Source organism: Penicillium samsonianum (genome assembly GCF_028829775.1).
Source record: "Penicillium samsonianum strain IBT 33392 chromosome Unknown utg000009l_segment0_segment0, whole genome shotgun sequence".
NCBI lineage: Eukaryota > Fungi > Ascomycota > Eurotiomycetes > Eurotiales > Aspergillaceae > Penicillium > Penicillium samsonianum.
The window spans coordinates 1657424-1681895 of record NW_026643267.1 but is presented as its reverse complement, the minus strand read 5'-3'; the positions used below and the strand labels follow the sequence as shown (position 1 = coordinate 1681895).

At 47.7% G+C, this 24472-nt stretch overlaps 9 protein-coding genes across 9 annotated transcripts; 6 read left to right on the top strand and 3 right to left on the bottom strand.

Moving 5' to 3' along the window:
* Nucleotides 1-8929: 8929 nt before the first annotated feature.
* Nucleotides 8930-9145, top strand: N7471_013576 (uncharacterized protein; the record flags this gene model as incomplete). Its single annotated transcript, XM_057286295.1, has 1 exon — nt 8930-9145. One exon carries the CDS (start codon nt 8930-8932, stop codon nt 9143-9145), a length of 216 nt encoding a protein of 71 aa, XP_057129620.1.
* Nucleotides 9146-9181: 36 nt separating this feature from the next.
* Nucleotides 9182-9597, bottom strand: N7471_013575 (uncharacterized protein; the record flags this gene model as incomplete). Its single annotated transcript, XM_057286294.1, has 2 exons — nt 9182-9246; nt 9303-9597. The coding sequence occupies 2 exons, from the start codon at nt 9595-9597 to the stop codon at nt 9182-9184; spliced, it is 360 nt and encodes a 119-aa protein (XP_057129619.1).
* Nucleotides 9598-10944: 1347 nt separating this feature from the next.
* On the top strand, nt 10945-12224 carry N7471_013574 (uncharacterized protein; the record flags this gene model as incomplete). Its single annotated transcript, XM_057286293.1, has 5 exons — nt 10945-11086; nt 11150-11169; nt 11223-11259; nt 11317-11851; nt 11918-12224. 5 exons carry the CDS (start codon nt 10945-10947, stop codon nt 12222-12224), a joined length of 1041 nt encoding a protein of 346 aa, XP_057129618.1.
* Nucleotides 12225-12597: 373 nt separating this feature from the next.
* Nucleotides 12598-12798, top strand: N7471_013573 (DUF1929 domain-containing protein; the record flags this gene model as incomplete). Its single annotated transcript, XM_057286292.1, has 1 exon — nt 12598-12798. One exon carries the CDS (start codon nt 12598-12600, stop codon nt 12796-12798), a length of 201 nt encoding a protein of 66 aa, XP_057129617.1.
* Nucleotides 12799-14061: 1263 nt separating this feature from the next.
* N7471_013572 (uncharacterized protein) lies at nt 14062-14620 on the bottom strand (the record flags this gene model as incomplete). The annotated part of the gene is made up of 2 exons (XM_057286291.1): nt 14062-14405; nt 14473-14620. The coding sequence occupies 2 exons, from the start codon at nt 14618-14620 to the stop codon at nt 14062-14064; spliced, it is 492 nt and encodes a 163-aa protein (XP_057129616.1).
* Nucleotides 14621-16526: 1906 nt separating this feature from the next.
* On the bottom strand, nt 16527-17128 carry N7471_013571 (uncharacterized protein). The gene is made up of 3 exons (XM_057286290.1): nt 17069-17128; nt 16905-17020; nt 16527-16846 (listed from the first exon to the last, which is right to left on the bottom strand). The coding sequence occupies exons 1-3, from the start codon at nt 17096-17098 to the stop codon at nt 16765-16767; spliced, it is 228 nt and encodes a 75-aa protein (XP_057129615.1). The 5' UTR covers nt 17099-17128; the 3' UTR covers nt 16527-16764.
* Nucleotides 17129-17750: 622 nt separating this feature from the next.
* Nucleotides 17751-18633, top strand: N7471_013570 (uncharacterized protein; the record flags this gene model as incomplete). Its single annotated transcript, XM_057286289.1, has 2 exons — nt 17751-17839; nt 17892-18633. The coding sequence occupies 2 exons, from the start codon at nt 17751-17753 to the stop codon at nt 18631-18633; spliced, it is 831 nt and encodes a 276-aa protein (XP_057129614.1).
* A 1846-nt stretch (nt 18634-20479) lies between these two features.
* N7471_013569 (uncharacterized protein) lies at nt 20480-21879 on the top strand (the record flags this gene model as incomplete). The annotated part of the gene is made up of 3 exons (XM_057286288.1): nt 20480-20533; nt 20619-20928; nt 21014-21879. The coding sequence occupies 3 exons, from the start codon at nt 20480-20482 to the stop codon at nt 21877-21879; spliced, it is 1230 nt and encodes a 409-aa protein (XP_057129613.1).
* A 737-nt stretch (nt 21880-22616) lies between these two features.
* N7471_013568 (putative NAD binding Rossmann fold oxidoreductase) lies at nt 22617-23864 on the top strand (the record flags this gene model as incomplete). The annotated part of the gene is made up of 4 exons (XM_057286287.1): nt 22617-23016; nt 23071-23172; nt 23239-23300; nt 23355-23864. The coding sequence occupies 4 exons, from the start codon at nt 22617-22619 to the stop codon at nt 23862-23864; spliced, it is 1074 nt and encodes a 357-aa protein (XP_057129612.1).
* Nucleotides 23865-24472: the final 608 nt, after the last annotated feature.

Here is a 24472-nt window from a genome sequence, read left to right as displayed (position 1 = left end):
GACAGCCAGATTGTTAGTCCAAGTCTGTGTGCAAGGAGAAGGTGAGGCAAAGGCCCCGTCATATCGAGCCCACAGATTAACAGTGCCATATCAGCTACGAACTGAGAGAGACGGTCTGGTCCCGAGTCACAGCCGAGCCAACCAAAGAGCCACGAGCTAAGATTCACCGACCGATACTGTTCTACCTGATCCTACTCCGCGTTGCTGAGCCGTACGACGTATTCGAGCGGGTGGAATCTAACAAGCGGAAACGAACGAGCGAAAACGAACCAGTCGAACATATACGACGCTGCATCAAGGGCGCTGCCACAAAAGTTGTGGTGTCTTTTCACATATGTTAGGTAGATTTGATGCCTACGCACGCTCTTTTCTATCCAAGCCCGAGCAACATGTGCAAAGGTTATTTACCCTGGAGGTCACTGCAGCTGACCTTAGTCAAGCCGAGCGTGTGTCTCATTTTCTCACTGAAATCGTATCCTAACATTTCGCACGCGAGCAGCTCTTGCGAGGAAATGGCCGAGTCTCTACGTCCCCACGTCGAGTGTCCTTGAGCATCAACTGCGCTTTAGACTGGTATATCCCTGTTCAAGCAGATCCTTTGTGAAGGTGGCATTGATGTCCGTAACAACACCACCAAGAGCTATCCTGCTGTGCGACCTCTTTGACTATCTCCGACAACCTATGCTGAAGTTTCTACCCCTAATCAGCGTTCATGTGATTGCGTTCGGGGGGAATGGAATAGGGGCATGTCTGCGGCTCCAGGCCAAGTAGATCACATCACAAGAGTCCGTCGTAAATGTTGGCGGAGTCGTCTTTAGATGGCGCTTGCTAGACCCCGATCCGGCTGCAACCATGTTCTTTGGGCAGCAGAGTATGCTTGATCGCATGGACTCGGGTACTACGCCCAAAAGGCAACGGCTGTCGCCTTGAATGCAGTAGTGGATGCTGATACATGGGAGATGGGCTCGCGATATAAATCGTAGTTGCTGGCGGGGATTACAGACAAAGGTGCGACGGCTCCCATATGTAGAAGGAGCCGATCGGATGTTCTTAAGCCAAAAAAAAATCCCCAATAACTTGATTGTCTTGTTGCGAATCCACTTTCACTCTCGCGTTCATTCGATCGTTCTCGGATGTAGGCATTCTACAGTAGAGTAGGTTTGAGTGACTTCAATCGCCGACTAAAGCGATGACTCTGACTATGCAAGGAGCAGTCTATCGCATCAATTTATTGAGCTGAGACAACAAAGTGTATTTCGAGTGCTTCTCATCAAATGCTTCTACACCTGGTAGGCCTGACCTTGAGTGTATTGCCTGTTTTAGCTGAACCGAGGGAAATCCGGTGTTTGCATTCGACCAGCTCAATCGAATTGGAGGCTGTATACGAACTTCACTGAGTGACCACTAGGGAACAAGAAATAACGTAGAATTGAAACAACAACAAAATTGATACATCTGTTGTCATGTGGGTGAGATGGCAAGAAAGGGCTCGCGCTAGGGCCTTGAGACGTTGACCACTCACCTTCACCGCCCGGCCGTATACCACATCAACAGCCTCGTCAACGTTCAACGTTCATCAACGCTCATCAACACACACCCTCGTCAACGTTCATTAACGTTCATCAACGCTCATCAACACACACCCTCGTCAACGTTCATTAACGTTCATCAACGACCATCAACGCTCATCAACGTTCATCAACGGCCATCAACGACCATCAACGCTCATCAACGCTCATAAACGCTCATCAACACATCCGCGACGCACCCAAACACTCAAGTCTCTATTCGCTCTACGCTCTGATGGCAGATGCATTCTATTGCGGCGGATGGATTAGCAGATCGCAAACTATCAAGGCAGGAGGGTTGGGAATACGGCGCTCGATAGCGAAGAAGATTCAGTCGTGAATTTGCGATTCTGGTGATTGGTTTGCACCTATCTAGGGCTCGTTCTATCTCTCCAATGATGCTTCGGAACACGAGAAAATCGATGAAGATGTTGCACATGTCTTTGCTTCTTCGAATACTCTTAGAATACTCGAATACTCGTCCCCAGCACCACGGAGAGGTGCCTGCATATCGCTGGGGAGCCATGAAAAGTCCTTAGCGAGCCAAGTCTTGCATGACTGAGCACATTTTTACAGTCACAGGGCTCATTGGCTGTGAGGGAGCGCATTCTTACATCGCTGGGCTCGTGGCAGCGACAGCCGTGGTCACAGAAGCTCTTCACGGAAGCTCTGAAGTCCTTGGTTTCGCAGCACCCCCCCTGCGAGGATTGTTGTTGACGCAGACCTATCCTGCGAGGTAGTCTTGATTTCGCAGCACCCCCCTGCGAGGAATATTGTTGACGCAGACCTATCCTGCGAAGCACACTTGTTGACGCAGAGCTCATCATGCGAAGCACACTTGATAACGCAGAGCCCATCATGCGAAGCACATTTTTACATACACAGGGCTCATTAGCTGTGAGGGAGCACATTTTACAGTCACAGGGCTCATTGGCTGTGAAGGAGCGCACGTCTTACATCGCTGGGCTCGTGACAGCGACAGCCGTGGTCACGGAAGCTCTCAAGCCCGTAGGCACGAGAGGGGCACCATGACACATCGGAGTGTGAGGACCGAAGTCCTGATTTTTTTGGGCTGGGAATCCGGCCCCTTTTATATTTTTCCGGCTACGTTTCTACCAAGGAACCAGTTGCACAGATGGTAGCGAGAACCACTTTCTCGTTGGTAGGCGTTGAAGCGATCGCAACGACGTTGAACTGATGTCTGGAGACTTTGTGGCCTACAGAGTCAAGTCTAGCCTGGACTCATTCCTCTCAAAATCGTACGTTGAGCGTGGTGAACCATTATCATCACCTGTTGAGCAGAAAGTAACGCCGCAAAAATCTGATTCCTACATATCATTGAAATTGCAATTAAATCGCTCAACGCGGTGGCACTCTCCATCTGCCCGTTCTAGCCACGGTCACCGTCTCTTTCATGGGAGTTGAAGTCCTTCAACCGATGCCGCAATAATGGGTTAGAGACTCTGGCAGACAGTCACATTCGATTGTACCCGTGGTTGGCCATAAGACGTGCCTCCCATTGATCCCACTACAATCCTCTTTGCCTATTTCTAGCCTCGCGCTACTCGAACGGTACTTTTCTGTGTTGCTCGCAACCAACTGATGTTGCCTCCCCTAATACTTCTGCTAACTGTCGGTACAGACACTATGCACATACTCCAAAATCCAGGGTATCGGTTGTTTTCCTTTGATAGAGAATCAAATTCTAGACCTTGTTGGAAACCTAGAATAAACCCGAGTCCAGTTTCTAGGACAATAAAGTGAGTTATTTTAGCTACCATGGCTCACGAGCTAGGTCCTCGTGATCGCCACCCACCTCGCGAGATTCCTCGCGAGATTGCAATGTCACATTGACGAGGCCCTGGACACAAATAGCACCTAACGGACCAATCAAACACCGCGCGTGAATTTAGACAGACGTAGGTACGGTTCCGCGACGCATATCCCAGGGACGACCCACGGGACAGTAGATCACGGAGGTTCTATTTGTGGCCCGCAGAAGAAATCGGAAGGATCTGCAAGGGTCCAGACACGATCCATAAACCCAAACCCGACGGCCGTCAGCGCCTGATGGAACAGGACTTGTTGCTTAGGAGGTATTGCTGGGGTAGGAGGGTATTTGGAATATCACACAGAGTTTTGGCAACAGAGATCTGATCCGCGGTTCAGTTGCCCTCGCAAGAGAGTGATTGGTCCTCCGTAGAGTGGGAAGCTGCTGCTTTCGCTATCTGGCCTATGGAACGTTCTAGAAGCTATACCTTCTGTCCTGCACCTTCCTCGCAGAAAGTATACTCTCTTTGAGCCCGACCCATCCTCTCCCTATCTGCTCCAACTCGATGGCCAGTCTGCCAATTCTAGCAGATAGTTTTTGAAATCAATGTCAATTGTGTAAGAAAAAGATCGTAGATTTAAACAAAGTCTCCGGTTTGTGCACTAGAGACCGAGAAACCGATTGGTCCGGGCCGACCCACAAAGTTTATTTCAAGCACCCAGTGCATCTTGACCATTACTCTGGCGCGAGAATATTTACGAATAATGTTGTTTCCTTCTACAATATACTATACTTCGCCTACGTGAGATCTTGGAGAGAGTACCCGATTTTCCCTCTAAATTCTCGGACTCTGGGACAGATTTAATCACGGGAATCCAACACGCTAGTGGAGCAGATGCCTATAGATAAGCTTTCGATTAAGTTCAAGCTTGAATCCTTCTGACAACCGATTTCTCTCACCGAGCGAGCGTTTCCATGGTTTTCAAAACTCTATTGTCGAATTGATTCGGGATTCGACTACTGATCGACGGTCCCGCTCATGATTCTACGGTCTGTGTGAAACAATTTTTCCTCATGACTTGAATCTGCCAGTCTTGGGCTGACTCGGGAAAACCTTTGCTTCTTGTCAAACATGACTAGGGAGTGGCTCGAAGATAAATCGTATGCCTCAGATTCTACTCTACGAATCACTCTGCTTTCGACCCCGACCTAACCGAATCCATTTGAAAATGGAACCAAGAATATTACCTCGAGCTGACAAGAATTAAGTGAATTTTGTAATTTCCGGAGAGCCCCTTTGCTACCATGACCTGATCTCGTTCCGAGGACACTCATAGGTCTGTGAGTCTTTATACACTGCCCGCAGTATTGTCTAGACCGTATGGGACTCCGATGACATTCTCCTGGATTCGAGACAAGAAGAAAGAACGTGCATGTATAGCTGATTTATAACAGCACTGTAGACGGCTGTGTTTCAAGGGCACGAGAACAGTGCTCCATTTCACAACGTTTGACATCTGGGAGGCCTCCAATGGTGTTAAAATTCCGAGGAAGGATGATTTCTCTTGTTTTTATAATTACATGGGGGAATATGTACAGCCACGACGAGATTCTTCATGCTGCCGCTTGCTTGCGGAGTTATCACAGCTAATTTGTTATAGTAATGTGCACCATGACTAGTTATCGAGGTAGTTGACCACTGTTGCTTCGATCTCACGACGTAAACCGCATGACAACAAACTGCTACTAGCATGAGCGTTCTATTCACTGCTATTCAAGCTTGCTGGCTGCACAAATACGATGCACATAGTCCCATATCCAAGATGACGATCGAGTTTCTTTAGGCCAACACGGGATTGATACTCGCGTCGCACGACCTGTGACAGAGGATCAGCTTGTAATGAGTAAATGATAACAAGTGATAACAGGAAATGTATTTCGTACCTAGTCTGGAGCTTTCTGTTTGACTTGATCCATTGCTGTCGGTCTGGCTCGTCTCAGCCGTTAAGATTGTTTCAAACCATTTGTCAATGTTACTTTTGGCAGAAATTTTGTTTGGGAGGGCCACCAATGAAGCCCTACGGCCGGTTGAGTGACGTGCGCCTTTTGATGGTTTTTGATTGCCTGAATGATCAAAAGACCTGGCGCCAGTGTGACGGCACTTTCGCAGAATATGATACTTCTTCCCCCGTAGAGACTCAGCGACCGGGCCACCCGGTGTTGTTCATAATATGCGTCGGAGCGGGCTTTCCACGACAGCTCTCGATGGGCATCCAGCCAAGAGAGAAGATTTCTCTCCTCCCATTCCGGCCAGTTCATTGCGCTACGTGGGGACATGGTGATGCTCGGGAAGGTGGCAGAAGTGGTAAGAACGGATGAAGAAAACAGTACAAAGTGAACTAGAAGACGTTGGTTTGTTGAGTTTAAAGATCTTTTTAATACTCAGTCAACTACGAAAGACCCTACCGTTGCATTAAAAAAGACCATTGTTTGATTATGAGCCATGGCTCAGTCTGGTGAGCTGGTCTCAGACCCTCACTATTCGTCAGTCCAAACATGCCCTCAATTTATTATTGCACCCTTGGAAAAGAGGTGGCTATTGAGAAACAGCGACGTTGAAACGCAAACGACGCTGGAAGCCTTTCTTTCTTGGCCACACAGCATTGTTCTACCGCTTCGTTGGATCATGTTCTTCTAGGCCGGCTTTTTTCGTACAACATTCGTTGGCCTTCTTGTCCATCGTCCACATGAAATATCTGTCAACGTTGGTTTGACAGACATTGTGGAATTCATGGACAAAATATGAGGGCCTGAACAATGAAAGGTCTTAGATCACTTACTGAGTGATGGTCTGAGATTCATTCCACATAAAGCCCCGGGTGTGAAAGTATGTGTGGGAATTGGTTGACCTTGCGCCCCCATTGCAAGCAAACAAAGCCCTCAATTCCGGTTCCACGTTCAAATATCTATTAGAGCCAGTGCGCCCCTCTCCTTTTACTGTACACCCAACCAGAATCGGGAACACTCGCCATCTCGGCTAAAACGCAAGTATGGGTGGAATTCGAAGAGTGTCGCACACTCATCGACGACAAGACTTTCGGAGCAAATTAGAACGTGCATTATCCTTATCGTCCTCCGAGTCTGAGAAAACCAGCAGTTTGTCGGCGTCTGAGGCAGGCGATACAACAGAGGATGAGGCTTTGCAGGACGGAAATGACTGCTCTGACGACCAGCCAAACAGCAACTCAGCCGACGAGAGTGACGAGGCTCCACGGGAGCGGAGGAAGAAGTGTAGATATGGAAGGGACTTGGAAAAATCCGAAGAGACTCAGCTCCCTAGAGACGGCAATGCGGTAGCTCTTGAATGTGTGGCGGAGTAAGTATCGACCTCATCACAGAATATGATTTCGGATTGCCTGCTGACAACATCCAGTCTAAATATCCGAATGAAGTCTGTTGCGGATCAACCTTCGAGTGAAAAAGAAATAACGCGCTAATCTTCTCTACAGGTCCATTGAGAGCTCATCGTATGTCCAAAGCACCTGCAATGAAACCGTTCGCAACGACTTGGCTGATATCCTTGCTCGATTGGCGATCGTAGAGACTGAGATGAAGAAAGTGGCAAAACGGAGCAACAACAAAGCCACCGAGGGCCAGAGCATCCGGCGATCTCTTCGTCGGGGCAACAGTGATTAAAGTTTGATTTCCGGCCATTTGGACCGAAGCAAGGTATCAGCTCGTGTTAGTCCTGAGGTAGATATCTGTACATGGTTCGACTGCCAAAGCCCAAATGGAATAGAACGCGAGCAAGCCAATAGAAGCCCGTACATTGGTTGGCCAGAATATGTCTCGATGGGCTCGATTCCAACCTGACAACGTGTCCACTCCTGTACCATCTTGTCATTGTGCATTGAGATCTCTTTTTTCGCCAATCCTCCACCAAGGTACGCAACACCTTAGAAATATGAATGGAAATGTAACTTAGCGTACCGAAAGGGTTTTTCGAGGCCAAGCGGCTATAGTCTAAGATTATTTAGGCGAGTCATCTAAGTTTTCTTCAGTTCAAGCCTTGTTGATCATTTGTACTCTGTTTGGCCGACCATTTCCATACTCCGGTCTGCATCATCGAAAGCCCTGCGTGGAACAACGAGACTTTAGGGTATTATTCAAATATCACACGTTTTTAAATGATTTGACATCGGTCGAGATTATTGCAAAGACAAGATCCTTGACGTTTGATAAAAGCGGTACAGTGTCTGAAAATCATTACTATGGAAAAAGCTGCCCCCCACGTGTTTGGGCTAGATGGGAATTTGATTCATGGCAGGTGTGTGCCAAAGATTAGGAATGAACCACGAGAGTGCGCACGAGATGTGCTGGGTTTCCGTTGAAGTTCGCAGAGCCAAAGATTCAATTCTCGATGATGGGAGAAACTTGAAAGTTAAGCACTCACAGCCCTCCTTTCCAGACTTTGCCAACAGTAAAAGGCTTACCTCCGGTAAACGGCTCAAACCGGGTTGCATTACACTCAATAGGTTACTTCTACCCTCGTCATGGTATGGTGCGAATGCTGTCAGATATTTGTCATAAGCTACTTGTGTACTGGCTACGTACTAAATAGCCAGCTCTACTACATGAATAAATAGGTCCAAAAGAAAACATATTCATCCTTCTAGAGATCCATGCTGGTTAGTCGCAGAGGGCTCCTGCTGATCAAGAAGCGGGACATTCGATTCGGAGAGGCCGAGGGGGATATCGTGGCTCTGAGTAGCCAGGCCCCCCTGCTCGGGCCAGTCTGCGTGGACCACCCCGGAGCCTGGCAAATAGGATGCCAGTCGTCTGTTCTGGAGGGCGTCGATCGAGTTTCAAAATCGAGTGGTCGTCGATACCATATCCCCGTGCGCCTGATCCAACACCAGCTGAATATCATTCCATGGAACCTGATCCTGCAGAGCGGCGCTTGTGGATTCAAGCTGCTGCTGCAACTCACAGACCTATCGTCCGACCCGCTGACTCTCGGCTGATACCGCATCTCTTGCTTTGATAGCCAGCTGCAATTTCGAAGTTTTTTCAGCTTTCTCGGCTTCAAGATGTTCCAGCAACTGACAATGTTTGTTGTTGGAACAACTTGAAGTCAAACCCCTTCAACGTGCAGGTCTTCAGTCCCTACTCGAATCATTCAACGTCACTCTACCAGATCCCCGCTTATCAGCCCATCCAAACGTCGTTGGCATTTTCTACTATCAAAAAGCAATCAAAAAACTAGACATGACAGTAAGGGAAGTTGACTATTCAACAGATATCTCCATTCCGAGTATTCCATCTCCGTCTCGTCTCTGTAGCTAGTTTTTCCTACTTCAGCTTTGCAAAGTTAGAATAACACCAGTTTCTGCTGGTCTTGGTTCACATCTCAGACTAAGTACCCGCGACCCAACAAATGCGAGTCATGGGTACGTTAACAGGTGCAAGTCATACTAAAAGTAACACATAGCACTGCGTCTTGGTTGTCAAATAGATCCTTGACCGTCCTTCTTTCCCAAGAACCAGGAATTCTATGGAAAATCAAAAGAAAATCTCAACAAGGCCCACGATGAAGGCCGCTCAAAGCCAAAGCGACAGTTCCTTTCCAAGGATCGTGACAAACCATGTCATGAACACCCCTACCCCTCATAACGAGCTCCTCATCCGAGTTCACGCTGCCGGAATCACCAGAGACGAAAATCTCTGGCCGGAGTTATATGCCTGTCCATCTCAAATCGCCGGACACGACATCTCGGGTATGATCTCGACTACCGGCCCTCGATAACACAGTCCTTTGAAGACCGGGCAAGATATCTTTGCATTACTCAGCGCTGACAGATGTCAGGGACAGGCCGACTTTGCTGTTGACAGTGAAAACCTCGTACCCTGAATAAGCGTTAACTTTTGCAGCATAGATATTGAGTGTCAGGAAAAGCAATTACCAGTGGTCATGGACATTATCAAAACAGAATTGTCATTAATATTGGCAACGTTTCCAAAAACCCTAGTTGAATCCAGGTTAGAGTCTTCGTATGCGCTGTCAAATTTGGGCCGATTTTCGTTGATTGGCGTGTTTGCGATCATTCCACCGTCGCCAATACGAACAGTTGGAGTCTCCGTGGAGATATCGGGATATTCAATTGCTTGAGAATCAATGATAGTTTGTATTTGAGTGCATGTGTGCCAAAGCATCACACTGTGGTACTCGTTCAGCAAATTTGGTGAAGGGATCGACATTTGGGGACTTTGCTTTGGATTTCCCAAAACTCGATATCTCGTCTCAATATCGGGAGGGCTGCAATGGATTATGGTAATGTGTGGAGCAATACAACGAAAATAGTGCGACGTTCGAAAGCATTAGTAAAGAAGTAGCTGGGTAGTAAACCGGAATTCAGTCGAATTGCGGGGATGCCATTATCTTATTGATTGGCCGAGGGCTCTGCAAGGGGCGCCGACCTCCAAGTCAGCCTGTACTGGAGGTGGATTCCGTGCGGGGCTTGAGACAGTCGAGCCAACCAAAGCGAACCAAACCCAACGACTGCCTCGCGGGCTATTGGCCGGAAAAAGCAGCCGGTTGTGTTAGCATCTCTGTTCTTGTCGCTCAGATTATCACCGAAAACCGGCAATACGCCATTGATCCTCATATTTCAAATTTTGGATAGACTTGGAAAACTAGCAAAACGTGCCGTGTCTGTAGCAATTCCCCGCCATCAGGCGGACTTCCCCCGTAGTACCTAGGAATTTTAAATATTTCCAAATGAACGTATTACCTGAATTAGTAAGTATTCAGCTTAGCTTTTAGCTTTGAAAAAATGAAGTTATATCATCAAGTCCTCGGAATGGGAGCCGAAACAAACATTATACACTGTACGTTGTAGAACTACTTATTTTGTTATATGCACAATGATTTTCAATCAAAAATCAAAAGAATCGAGTTCAAATCACAAGAACTAAGATCATGAAGATCGATCTTGTAAATTGCTAAGAAAGGAACGATCGAGAGACAGGATGAAAGAAAATTATAATCAAGTTAATGATCAAATATTATTATAAACTTCAAAGCTGTCAGCCCGGCCAAGTCGATATGGGGTTCAACCAGCCCCAGTTCACGTTAATGGTGTAACGCCGGTGTCGTGGCGAACAAACACAAATAGTTGGGTCGGCTGAGGATACAAGGTCAGTCCGCACCATCTGTATCCTCAATTTTCTGCTGGCCAGACAGGATCGGCGTTAATCAAATAATTCATTCAAAAACCGCGACGAATGGTCGGAATGTCTGTCTTAAACCATTCCCACGGATTCGATCGGCGTAGACGGCGCACTGAAGAAGTCCGCGGTGGATGTCATCGCAGTTCCCCGAGCAATCAGTCACTCACGAAGGCGCCACATTATGTAGCGGATCGATAGCCTTCCGCCCCACTGAAAATCGCGTCCGGGCTGTCTAATTTCCACAAGCGTGTCAAAAGCCGAGTTTGCCCACAATTTGGATGAGGCTCGAGCTGCGAACTTGTCCCAGCGTTCTTTATCTGGTTCTTTCCCCGGCTTCTTTGCATGGGGATGTGACAGATCATATTCAATCACGCCATGTCTGTCAGCCACCCGCAAGATGTTCTGCACACCGTCAATCTCGTTACACAATGCCTTTGTATCCCGATCGTGACGCTTTTTGTCGGCTTGCGCTTCTACACCCGTCTACAATTTAAGCAGTCTCTAGGGGTAGAAGATTGTAAGCCAAAAGAAAAAGAAATTGGCCTCTTACTTGTCGAATTCCCTGCTGATTCTCTCCCAGATGGCTGCACGGTAGCTTGGGTAAGTTAAGCTTTAACAGAGAGCAATCGGCTGGAACTGACCACAAGACATAGCTCCTGTTCATGGGATACTGTGGAATCAGTATCGTCAGTGAGTACAAATCCGATACGATATTTATTCCAATACACCTACTAACCAGTGTACTAGTCGGCAAACATGGCGGAGGCTACCACTTTGACACGCTCAGCGACGACCAAAAAGTCCAATACAAAAAGTTCTGCTACATCGCCACGATCCTCTACTGCCCAATGGCCCTCTTCGTCAAAATCGCCCTCCTGTCAATTCTCACCCGCATTTTCGCCCCCTACCGCGCCAAAGTCTGGTTCATCTACATCCTCCTCGCCTGCCTCTGCGTCTACTACGTGATCGCTCTTATCATCAAAATCAGGATGTGCGATCCGATCCCGGCCTATTGGACCGGGGGTGGAAAATGCCTCGACCAGAACGCCGCTCTCATCGCCGACTCCGTCATCAGTGTTGTCAGTGACATTATCATTCTCGTTCTGCCGCTGCCATTGACTTGGTCCCTGCAAATGTCGCGCAATCGCAAGCTGCGCGTGATAGGTCTTCTCGGTGCTGGTGGTCTGGCGACCGGTTTCAGTCTTTACCGGTTAGTGCTGGTATTGAAGACGGGTAACCCTGCCGACATGAGCATCTTCTTCGTAATCATCATCTTATCTGGGTATGTAATAGTCTTCGCTGCCCCCTTTTTCCTTTCTGTGACATGATTCTAACAGTTAACCTGCAGAAACGCCGAGGGAGGTGTCGGACTGATCTGCGCCTGCTTGCCTATCCTTAACGTGTTACTGGCCTACCATAAAAAGAAATACTCGTCGCAAAAGTATTATCAGCAAAGCGACAATGTTGCCTTGAGCGAGAGGAGGTCGAGGGCTCCTACTTCCAAGGCGGCGTCCGAATGGGACAAGTCTGTTGCCTTTGGAGACCAATCTCATCTCATCTCGTTTGCCGGCACGCCCGAGGCTGCCGACTCGGTATGTACCGAAGATGGAATCCGGAAGACGGTGGCCGTGTCCCAGACGGTCGAAACACACTAATCAGGGATCGACTCTCGTTACGTTACCTTTCTTTGTTAATACTTTTATGCCCTTTTTAAAGATATAACAGAACAAGCTATGAATGTATGAACTAGCACACGATCAGGACGAATGAGGTCTCGCGGAACCAATTCCGCATGAAAAGAATGATTGATTGAATGGAAGACATGCGTGATCGAGGGCAGGTTGAGATACTCTCGGGGTCTATGCGCCTCAAACGCCGATACTCGGTGGTTACAGCACCAGAGCTGAAAAAAGACGCTGGATTACAGTGAATAAACATTAACCGAGACATATATGAGATGACAAGTACAAACACTTCAAGTCACAAAACCAACGGAGACCAGTAGATTGCACATTCTTTGACATCATAATGATTGAGAGCAAATCCCCTCGATCAGTGGGAACCGACCAGCGACGCATTGCGATTCAATTGAAAAAGACCGAGGAAAACAAGTACGCGTTCAAGATTCCTGCTGAACCAGGCATTGCTCTGCCTGGATATTACATGCTTTTCGTCTTGAAGGATGGAACGCCCAGCCACTCAGTCAACGTCAAAGTGGCTGCTGTTTGATTGGCATACTTTGCTATGGCAACGACCTAAATGGAGGTTAAAAAAGTGGGAAAGTGCGAAACTGAAGGAAAAAAATCAGGTCGTCACCCTGATAACTAACCTTTTTACGAATAAAGTACCATCTTGGTAGAGAGAAGTGGATCTAAAATAGTAGAATGTAAATAGTTTCGCCGGCTAAGTGCGCAACGAGACAGGTAAATATGGCAGATACCACTAGTAAAAAGGCTTGTCGATGGCTAAATCTGACCATCTACAATTTTGCTTTAATCAGCTCATAAAGTATTTCGTCGGTCAAAGCCACAACCTTTGCTACCCCAAAGCTAAAGACGTAGCCACCTCCACCTGTACCATATGCATGGACAACATTTGCATTGCTGATTTGCTCTCATTCCACCTTCACGCCGGACCTCCCAGGACGTATCGCAACATTATCATGAATAATCTCATAGTCAGAAGCGTTGGCACTGCGAAAGGACCTCGGCACGTTCTCAATTACTCGATTGAAGATCTAGATGTAAGTTAGCCACACGCGTGATATTGTGAGGGTTATAATATATGAAGACCTATGTCTTGTTTGGTTTCTCCGTAGACATGTGAGTACCTATCGTGTGTTTCAAACGGGACTTAGCAATGGTTACATGTTCCAATCTTGTAAGCGTAGGCCGGGTCTCACGTCTTTCCAACTTGCTTGATCCCCCGAACAACATCAGCCAGGTTGCCATCAAGGCCGAGCATCGAGATGAAGGTTGAATAAATTGAAACTAAATGTACCTGTTCTGAGACCAATGACGAGATAGACCCTCGGTTCTCCGATTTGAGAAGATGGATCATGTATGCGACCCGACACTCCTTTATTCGTTTAATGAACCACATGGTGGAAATCCCGACCGATTATTTAATTATTTGAGCTTCTCCCCCTCCCCGGCTTCCTCAACATCAGGATAGCATATATATGCGCGTCACAGCAGCAAGGCTTGTCCTGAAACCATGTGGGCCGCAAACTGATATTCGGTTATATGCATCTCATGAAGTTCTATTATCCTACTCTCTACTTGCTCGAGCATTGACCCGCAACGCTAGCCAAAGAATCGCAATAAGTGAATAAACAGACACCCGCGTGGTGATGCATTCGGATTTCGTTTCCGGGTTCCCAGACATCCTAATGGCAAGCAGTTCTGAGAAAGAATCAATGATCAACAAGTCAAAGAAGGGTCAAAGGAAGCAAAAGGGCCAAAGTGGCATAGAATCAGAGGCTCGGCCGATTCATAGGGCAGGCGCCTTCTCACTCGACTCGCTCCTCCCGCCTACGTCATTCATCTCCTTCATTTCCGATTCCCTGTCCTCCACACTAACCTTTTCCCGGCCGTCCCAAGAACGACGCCTCCTAAACTCCTGCTCACAGCTCCCACAATATAATCTCAAATGCCCGACGCCAAAACAATCCTTGCAACGATCGAACGCGATCCCTTCGCCGTAACAGCTACGGCATTGCGCGGAGAAATAAGGGGCATGGAACTCTCCTCGCGTGTTGTCGTAGCCACCCTCCGTCTCAAAGGCACCACGCTTGCCCAAGCAGGAGGGACAGAAATCGGACGTTGTGCCGGAGCCTGTGCAAAGGGGGCAGAGGTGGGTTGTTGAACAAGTATTGCAAGTCATTTGAGCTTCGGGTCAAACCCAGTTTGACATCCAAGTGCGGTCCGGGTGAAGGCTGTGTTGATTTGTAGATTTTTTGGTATAGTACGTGGGTAGATTGTGATGTAGTATGGGTCAAGAGAGGAGGATTTTGGATCGAACCAGATTTCTCGAGGACATCCATAGCCATGGTTTATCCGTGGGCTGTGCAGGAAGTCGGGAACATTACCCCACCCATTGTGGCTATGTTTTCCCGAAATTTGATCATGTGATGAAGGTCCTGTTGGAGTAACTTGCATATCTCAGGCATCAGCACCCAACCCTTCAGGGTCAATGTCAATACTTGGAACCTCATACTCATCATGACTGATGCTATCCGTCCCAGTAAAACTGCTTATGAGCACCTGGTCTTCGAAAGCTTTAGCTTATGGTCGTCGTATTTCGATGCTGCTAAGACCACATCACAGCTTCCATATTGTTGTTATCGATCTGAAAAAGCTCGCAGGGCGGACACCAACTTATCTCGGATATGGCCTGATCTCCAAAGACTCGCTATAGCGTGAAAAGATACTGAGCTATGATAATTCCGGTCCCCTCATCATTGGCTACTCCAATTTGAGCACGTCTAGCAGCAATTACTTTCTTGAGCCTAAGAATATTAGTTCTCAGCTATTAATAGGTGTCCGAACCCCTATGAAATTCCGACTATCTGACAGCACCCCACTGGCGGAATGGCCGGGTATCCAGGACCTGTCGGGATATGATGAAGGAAGTTACCTCACTGTCCTTGCGAGGGCATATACTATGTCTGTAAGATGGGCGGAATCGTTGACGGCATCCACGAACCGGCATTGCGGATACAAGTATACCACTGTTGACAATCTACAGGCTGCTTAACGGACCAAACTGTGCGATATTCCGATTGACTTGGGCCCTTGTGTCGACGAACATGAAACTAACTGGTGGAATACTATATTCTGCTCTGGAAAGGTGGGAGATAACGACGACATAGAAGAAAAGGACCTACCATCTCCCCGGGCCGTTACAAACTCTGAGCAAGTGGGTCCGTCGATGGTCGGAAAGGCTTCAATGACACGCACAGAGCCAGCAGTAGTCCTCGAATATTTGAATCAATTTTGTTCGCGTCATCGCCTTCATGGTCAATGTTCAGCTGTTCTGGCCGGAGTGCTCCATATCCCCCTTCTTAGTGCAAACTCAGCATCTCTCCCCATGTGGTGATATCGCTTTGTGCAATTATAAATGACTATTTACGTGGGCCCAGAGCATGGTTCCTAGGTACGCTCTTAGTCGCTCGTAGGGATCAGACTCATACTTCCCAGAGGACCTACAGCTCTGAGGAGTGGGTTCCCCGGGCTTTAGGTTTGGCAAGATCGATGCCGGTGGATCAGTGGGGTCACATATCGGATACTATTTGAATCGATGGCATGACCACGCGTTTTACATCTGTTTCTGGCCCCTGAGCACGAATCTCGGGAGCACGGGGGCTCCCCGGAACAGAGGCCTACCGAGAAGGTTACATCTCTGTTCCCTAGATTCAGAAGAAATTCTGATACGATAATTAGGAACAACTAAAATAGTTCCTGTACAGTGAATCTCAAAAAGTGCCATGACCGGTACTAGACAATTGTTTTCTGGTCCCAATACCAAGGCTTTAGCGTATATCAATAATTGAGCGCGTGGCATAAATCCGAAGTCCACCATAAATTCACCTTGTAAGGTGATGTTCTTTGGTGCGTAAAATTGCGGGTTCTCCGCACTGGATTCGGGGTCCCCACTCATCTTGGAGAGAAAGACCTTACACATTATGTACTGTACTATTAGAGCTGTATATATGTAACACCTTCCATAGTTTCGTGAAAGAATGCCTGGGCGGTCTGTCAAATGCCGCTCACACACGCACCCAGTCTAGAACGTAGGTACTCCGTGAATGCACCCTCCGATGCGAGAAAAGGAGGACTGCATGGAGGTCTTGAATGCTTTCCTCAACTGCCGACAGTATACTCTTCGACTATAATGCTCATGATGTGAACATAAAATGAACATGATAATTAAATCGGTCATGTGTTAACTACGAGAAATGATCAGTCGCTCGGAGCAGACCCGATCCGTAAGTACAACAAAATTTGGGATTTAGTGTGTCGTACGGGTCCAAGCTATAGATGAGTTTCCTCTAAATATGTATAGGCAGCCAACACAGTGGTCAATGTGATTAGGTAGCCACGAATAATGTCGTTATGTAGTGTAATAAGGGAACGCGAAGCAAAGAATGCTAGGCTATGTAGGTATCTCAAAAGGGCCAAGCCAACGCCGAGCTTAGTTGGAGGTATCAGGTGTGATGCAATCAATCAGAGGGTCTGACTGAAGCTTCTGGCGGACTGAATCTGTTATACAGGCTCTGAAATTGCAAATTAGGAAAACATTCAATGAAGCGTTGTAGTGGACAGAACACATACGTGAATCCTCTAGCGATCATGTCTGGAAACCTGTTGATTACAGTTCCGCCGTCTCCGTTAATCTGTTCGATGTAGGTATTGATCTGCTCAGTGGTGGCAATGTCTTGAAAGGTTACCTGTCTTTGTTAGTGGAAATCGTCGGAGGCGAAGAGAAGTCAAATTACAATATAATTCGTGGCCATTTCGTCCAACATGTGTAGTTAGCGTGGAAATTTCACTTAATGAAAGAATAAAGGCTTAGGTTGCAGATTATTCCTTGACGGTGAGCAGGCTAAGTATTGTATGTTAATTACTAAACTTCACTCAGGTTAACCGAGAAAGCAGAATGACGTCATCGCATAGGGAACTGTGCTATGGTTGCAAGGCTAGACGTGGCCAATCCAATGGGAGACATGTTACTACCGCCTATTAACATAAAGCAGGGTATATTCCTCAGAGGAGCCAAATTTGCTGGGATTTGAAGAGTATTGCTAATGCGGCGCAGTTCGTGCGCTCTGAAATTCTTTGAGGATACGATAAGATATTTGTGGGGCAATTAAGGGAAAATGTTATTCCGCGTCAACATATAATATCGATGACATCATTTCGCGCTGGATGCCAATTCAAGCTGCAGCTAGCTATCCGTTGCCGCGAAAGAAATAGTTGTTCGTCTTCAAATATGAGCGAAAACAGACATTGAAACGCCCAGATCTAAACCCATACCTTTCGAAGTGTATTGACCCATATCTGATCGACTCACTCGACCGATTATCTCTCAGCTGGTAGCCAAGACATGCTCACCGACTCCATACTACTTCTCTTCTCGAAAACCAGAGGTTCACCATCAACGGGACAAACAAGGTAAATATGGCTGCTGTCCTCGATTTGAATCTCTCTGGACAAGATCTTGCTGATATGTTACCGACCGGTGTTGCCATACTCAATCAAAATGACGAGTCAATCATGGTGAACCGGCGTTTCCGGGAGCTTATGACATGCATGTTGCAGCGCTAAATCATTCGAATGCTGGTCACAATCCATCCACCCAGAGGATTATGACCGGGTAGCCACTGCCTATCTTGAGACCTCACGCTCTAAGCATGCCCTGCGCATCGAGTTCCGCACTCGCAGCCAAATTTCTTTGTGGCGTGTTCTGATGTTGGCTCCGTTAGATGACACTGATTTGCACCGGTTCAATTTAAGCGGTGGCGGCTATATTTGCACTATCGCAGACATTATCGCAGAAAGGACGGCCGAGCTGCTTCAAGTGGAAATCGCGCGAGAAGCGCAAGAGCGCAAACAACAACAGGAACGCTTCATTGATATGATCAGTCATGAAGTCCGAAATCCTCTTTCTGCTATTCTTCATTGCACAGAGGATATACTTGAGGCCGTGAAGGACAAAGAAAGTGGTGGGGTACCTGTGGCAGACATTGCACAAGCAGCAGAAACAATGAGTCTCTGCGTTGCACATCAAAAGAAGATTGTCGACGTTGTCCTTACGTTCTCGAAGCTAGACGCATCAATGTTGACCTTTCACCGCGAAGAGACTAACCAAAACGACACCTGGCACGGACATTGTCCATATTTCGGCCACAGCTTCGGAAGCAAGGCATTCAATTTGAATACAAACTTGACACTTCTTACGCAGATTGCGGGATTGAGTGGTGCTAGCGGATTTCAGCCGGATGGGCCAGGTTCTTGTCAACCTGGTTTCCAATGCTATCAAGTTCACTGCCAAAGCGGATAGTAAGAGAGAGATCAGAGTCTCCATAGGCGCATCCACGAAGCGGCCGCCATCTTACCCTCCCAATGTTGTATTTTTTGAATCTGACGAAAATGCACTTCGCTTAGATGCCACCACCACACCTGAGTGGGGAGACAGCCCAGTCGCGTATGTGATGGTTGCCGTGAAGGATACCGGGATTGGCATTAGTGGCCAAGCTCAAAAGCGGCTCTTTGAGCGCTTCAACCAAGCAACACCTAGAACTGAGAGCGTTTATGGTGGTTCAGGTCTTGGCCTCAATGTGAGCAGAAAGCTCTGCCACCTTCACGGTGGAGAAATCGGCGCAAGCTCAATAGAAGAGGAAGGGAGCACATTTGGTTTCTTCTTTAAGGTCCACATGAGTCGATGTTGCTTATTATTTGCAAATGAGTATTATAGTAATTGACAGAAAATCTGGCTGTATTACAACGTATGGACAAAATCAGATATATTGGAATCTCTAACTAACTAAAATGACAAAACCCGCATTTTCAACAATCTGGGCGGACATAGATGACTAACTGTAATATGCACTTTTGTATGGTATGGATGGTACCAGTTGTCACATGATTTTCTGGGTATTATACCTTGTTTCCACCATGTATTCAATCTTAGTATTCGACAGTAATTAATGACCACATTTTAAAGGTACATTAGTAGAAACCAGGTCATTCTAGACCAAATGTGGTATAGCTAGATTTTGGTGGGGCTCTAGGAACAGTGCGAGAGAGTGGAGGTGAAGCTGAGTTACAAAAATATATGGGTCCGATCTTCTTGATTCATTTTGTACCTGGAGCTTTGCTGCTCATTTCCGTTCTCGAAGTGTCTCAGGGCACGTGATGCGCGCCCAGGTTTTTAAACCTCACACTACGGGGGTGGAAATGGCCGGCGACGCCTTACCCTCATTTCTCCTGACCATGCATCAATTGTTCTTCATGATTCCCATTCTCTACTAGTAGGTACATCTATCTCAACCATGCGGCCGAACAGGGCCGTTCCCTGGTGAGTTCCCCACTCTGCATTCGTTCGCTCACGCTAACAGATTAATTGTCAAGTCAGGAATGTCGCTGTGAGTATATCGTATCTAGAATTCGTAATTGGTAACTATTGACTGATCGCATCATGTAAGACCGACAAGCAAAGTGTGAGTACATCCAGAGGTCTTCAGACTGCAAGAAACTGACCGAAGTACCCGACTAGGTGACGGACAAAAGCCGAAATGCCGCCGCTGCGAACGGACCGGATCCTCGTGCGTCTGGCAAGCTACCACCTTGGTCTTTCGTCAAGGCTCTAGTGCAAATGCCCAATATAAATTCTCGGATGATCAGCCTTGGTTAACTATCGGCCACGGTTCGTGCTTCTCAATTTGCCCGCCGAGACCCGTCGAAGCATGTCATCATTCCCATCTAAACGATGCATCTACCGGGGTATGGCTCTGTTGATTATCGTAACTGACTACTATAAGAAGTGGATTACAAGTATGTGGATGAAACAGCCGACATAGCCCGACATTACTCGGTAAACTTAGGCTGTTGTCCATCATGGCCCTCGGCCTCAGAAAGACGCCAAAGTGAAGTTTCAATTGACCAATGGGCTATGACGGAGTCATCTATCTTGAGCGATACAGTCGGGTCCCAAACTTCTGACCCTTTCTTGCCGCCACATCGGCCCGATGGTGCTCTAGCCGGCTACTCCCCATATCAATTACAGCTATCACCTCAAAACCCGTCCCCGGTATCTTCCGCCTCGCCTCGTTTCTCCCGGAATAGCCATGCATCTCTCGGGTCGGATAATCTCTCTAATTCAATCGAGACTAGTTTACCTAATCCAAATGAGCATGAGGGCATGTCTCATGCGGTATTTCATTGTTCATCTCGCTCCTTGGGTACAGTACTCACGTTTCCCTTCTTTCTTTCAGTTTTTCTTCACACCCGAAAAGTTCCCACTGACAGCCCACTGTCTATAAACAGTTTGATATATGTGATAAAGAGACACTTTTTGCCTGCACTGTTCCCTTAAGGGCGCAAACATGTCTACCGTTACTTAACGCCATCTATACTGCCTCGGCAAGACACTTGAGCCGGGTCAAAAAATACTATGTTAGAAACCAGATTCACTATGGAGGCAAAGTCCTTCCCAACCTAACACCAGAATCTGCTATACACTATCACAATGAATGCATTGCCTATTTTGTCTCGTTATCGGACCACTCGCGCGAAGCCCAAGATGAAAACCTTCTAGCCGCAGCTGTGATTATTCGCTTCTACGAGGAGGTAGATGGTGAGCCAACGCAAAATCCCAGTCTAGGACTCCACTCTTTCCACATTTGTGGCTAATGGTTTTGTTTTTTTGTTCTATATTTCAGTCCCTTCCATTGGCCAAGACACTGAAAGTGCGCTCCGCGGCATCCACATATTCCTCGACGCACAAGCCGACTCTGCTGTAGCGGACTACGGACTACGACATGCTGCCTATTGGATCTCCCTGCGACAAGAGATAATCACAGCATTTAGCAAACAGCGAACCTTCCGACTCCCACTTGGGCCCTGCGAGCCCTACAGATCCTTTGAGCCCGCAGATGACTATATCTGGGCCGACCGGCTTGTCATCCACTGCGCTGACGTACTACAATATTGCTACGGATCCGAAGAACAGCACCTCCCCGGCGACCACCAATTCCACACATCAAGTACAGGAATAATCCACCCTGTCTCCGCCAACGAAAGACGAATAGCCCGGTACGACGAACTGGTCGCATTCAGAACGTTCTGGTCTGAGTTAGGCCCGCCAAGTTTCAAACCCATGTATGCACGCGAAGCAGATCGGTCTCGCGGAGAAGTCTTTCCCGAGCTATGGTACCTGAACAACTGCCATATTGCCGGGTTACAATTTCTGGATCTTGCGCGGATCCTGCTCACTGTTTATAATCCCCGGTTGCCTCGCCTTGGCGCTGGACAACGAACTGCGATGCGCTCGGTAGATAGAAAAGTGCGCGCGATCGTATTACGGATATGTGGTATTGCCATTTCCAACCAGCATAGTCCCCCGGGATTGGTAATAGCCTCTATTGCAATTGGGATGTGCGGCGACCGGTTCACTGATCGACTGGAGCAAGAGGCTTTACTTGAGGTGCTGTTGAAGGTGCAGGATGAACATGCGTATGCCACGTTACGTACGCGGGAGCAATTGAAGGAAGCGTGGGGGTGGCAAGGGTATGAGGGATCTGAATAAGGAATGAGAAATCATCAAAAGGCTGAATATCACATTGTGTATATAATGATATGAATCAATTTCTTAAATGCGGTTCTAACGAGTATTATTCGCCACATTGAGAGACTTCATCTAGGTTGTATCTAGTGCGGAGAAAAAAAATATCTCTCCCCACCTAGGACTGTCAACGCAGCAAATGCCATCTCATCTCCAGGCATATGAATTTATTTTCTTTTTCTCAACTCCGCAATTTCGAGGCCACTGTGCTGGTTCAGCCGAAAAGTATACAGGAAGCATTGGCGAGAAGTGGAGATATATCGCGACACCCGCCGACCTTATCACGCAATTCTCGCCGGCGACTTACTACTTTCAGTAATTCTAATAATACTGCACGAATTTCGCCGCTGGTCGGACGGAATTAGGACTCGATAGGCGATGTGTTTTGCAGAGTACCGAGAAACCCCTTGGTCAACCATCGGCGATGATCTCTACAGGCGGCGATTCTCGGTTTCACCATGGTTCTTGCACAATACACGAATTCGGATAGTGTCCAACATGCGGGGAAGCTTGTGGTTATGCCGGCTGATAGTACAGATCTGCTCTAGAGCAGAGAGCAGATGTTAATATATAACCCGGATCTCAGACGGTGCAAAGTCGCAATCTACCTCTTTACTAGACAATCTCTCTTCATTACATTTCCTACACCGCAACGACCACCACCGCGTCGAAGAACTTCACCTCACCACAGACCTTGAGCCATGTCGTACGGGGACCGCCGTGTCAAGTTTGCGCTTTTCGGCCTCGGTCGCCTGGGAGTCCTTCGAGCCCGCATCCTCGTCTTCCAGCAGCCTCGGATCGAACTCGTCGCCGTCTGCGATACGAAGCCAGGCACTGACAAATGGGCCGCAGAGAATCTGCCCCCGTCTGTCATGTATTTTTCAGACCCTCAAGAATGCTTGAAGAACAGCGACGCTGAGGCCGTCCTCATCTGCACCGCGACGGCTACTCACGCGCCCTTGATACTGCAGGCCCTTGATCTAGGCTTGCACGTCATGTGCGAGAAGCCTGTCTCTGTGGACATTGCTACTACCAAGGCAGTGGTCGAGAAGTCTGCTTCTAGGCCTGACCTCAAGTTCCTCGTTCCCTTCACTCGCCGATGTAAGTAACACTAGGCCGCGCGCTTTACAGAGTTCAGAGACTTACTCACACCAGATGACACATCCTACCGCCAGGCTAAGGCCCTGATCGACAATGGAGCCCTGGGTGAAATCCAAGCTGTTGAGACGACTGGTATCGATCAAGCAGACCCCAACGGTATGGCCCTAATTGCCCCCAGTCGTTGTCTTTCGCATAGGCTGATGGACTGACCATTCTGATTAGCCTTTTTTGTGTCATTTTCTGAGCAGTCTGGCGGCATCTTCCTTGATTTTGGCATCCACACCGTGAGTCCCAGTATTCTTCCTCATTCACTGTCCTATTCACTAACACGGCACTAGGTCGACGCCGGACGATACCTGTTGGATGTCAAGTCAGGCCTCTCCAGCCCTAACAAGCAAGTCAATAGAGTCATCGCCTTCGGCCAGGTGGCTGTCTACAGTGACTTAGCTAAGTATGGCGACGCCGACAACGCATGGGGCCTGGTGGAATTTGCCAATGGCAAGATTCTCAAGACTTACCTTGGTCGCACCCTCACCAGCGGTTTCGAGGACACAACTCGATTGTGTGGCACCAAAGGACATTCGATCATCAGCGCTAACTCGAATGTTGAGATTCGCGACCATCTCGGTATTCGCACACAATCTGTGCCTGATGCGTTCACTCTCTTCGATACGACATTCCTGACTGACCTTGCTGAGTTTGCCGATGCAGTGCTTGATAACAAGCCCCTGACTTGTCAACCAGAGGATGCCTTCGAGGCGGGCAAGATCTGCGCTGCTCTGCAGTACTCATTCCGGAAGGGTGTTCCCGTATATTTCGACGACAATGGTCTACCCATCATGGAATAATGTATGTAGTGATTGCATATATTACAAGATTGAAAGAAAATAGACATAAGATCAGAAGTCTTCATCTCTAATTTCATGGCACTTCTGGGAGAAGTGTACTATGTTTCAAGTTTACAGTATTGCAACTCAGATCAAAATCGGCCTTGTAGCCGCTACGGAGTACTCTACAGACTGTTGACCTCGAAAGGTCTGTGATAAATTAGTTTTAACGTAAATGTCGAGAATCGGCGCGTTGTGTCATAGTTAGGGGGTATTTTAACAAATCATCTAGGGGGAATGGAGCCCAACCGTTGTATAGCTTGAGGACCATGTCAGTCTTGGTTATTCGCGGCTAGAACCAGGAGCGCGGACTTACCACATCAACGGTAAAATTTGAACTAGACTCCCGAGTAACCATCGCGTTTTATCGTTTACACCATATTTTTGCCCATTCAAACTATCTAGTCTCCCCAAACTACTCGGCCTTCCTAGACTGCCTAGTCTTCTCACTTGCAGAGATGATATAGCTACGGGAAACGAGGAGTGGGTTCCCGAGCTCAGTGCCGGTGGATTTGTGGGGGGGGGGGGGGGGGGGGTTACTCACCGGATAATAGTTCAACCGATAGTAT

Coding starts and splice junctions, on each gene's coding strand:
- N7471_013571 (XM_057286290.1), bottom strand. CDS start 17,098: ATGTTGGACGAAATGGCCACGAATTATATT. Junction 17,021..17,068: donor AAATGGCCACGAATTATATT/GTAATTTGACTT, acceptor TAACAAAGACAG/GTAACCTTTCAAGACATTGC. Junction 16,847..16,904: donor ATGATCGCTAGAGGATTCAC/GTATGTGTTCTG, acceptor TTGCAATTTCAG/AGCCTGTATAACAGATTCAG.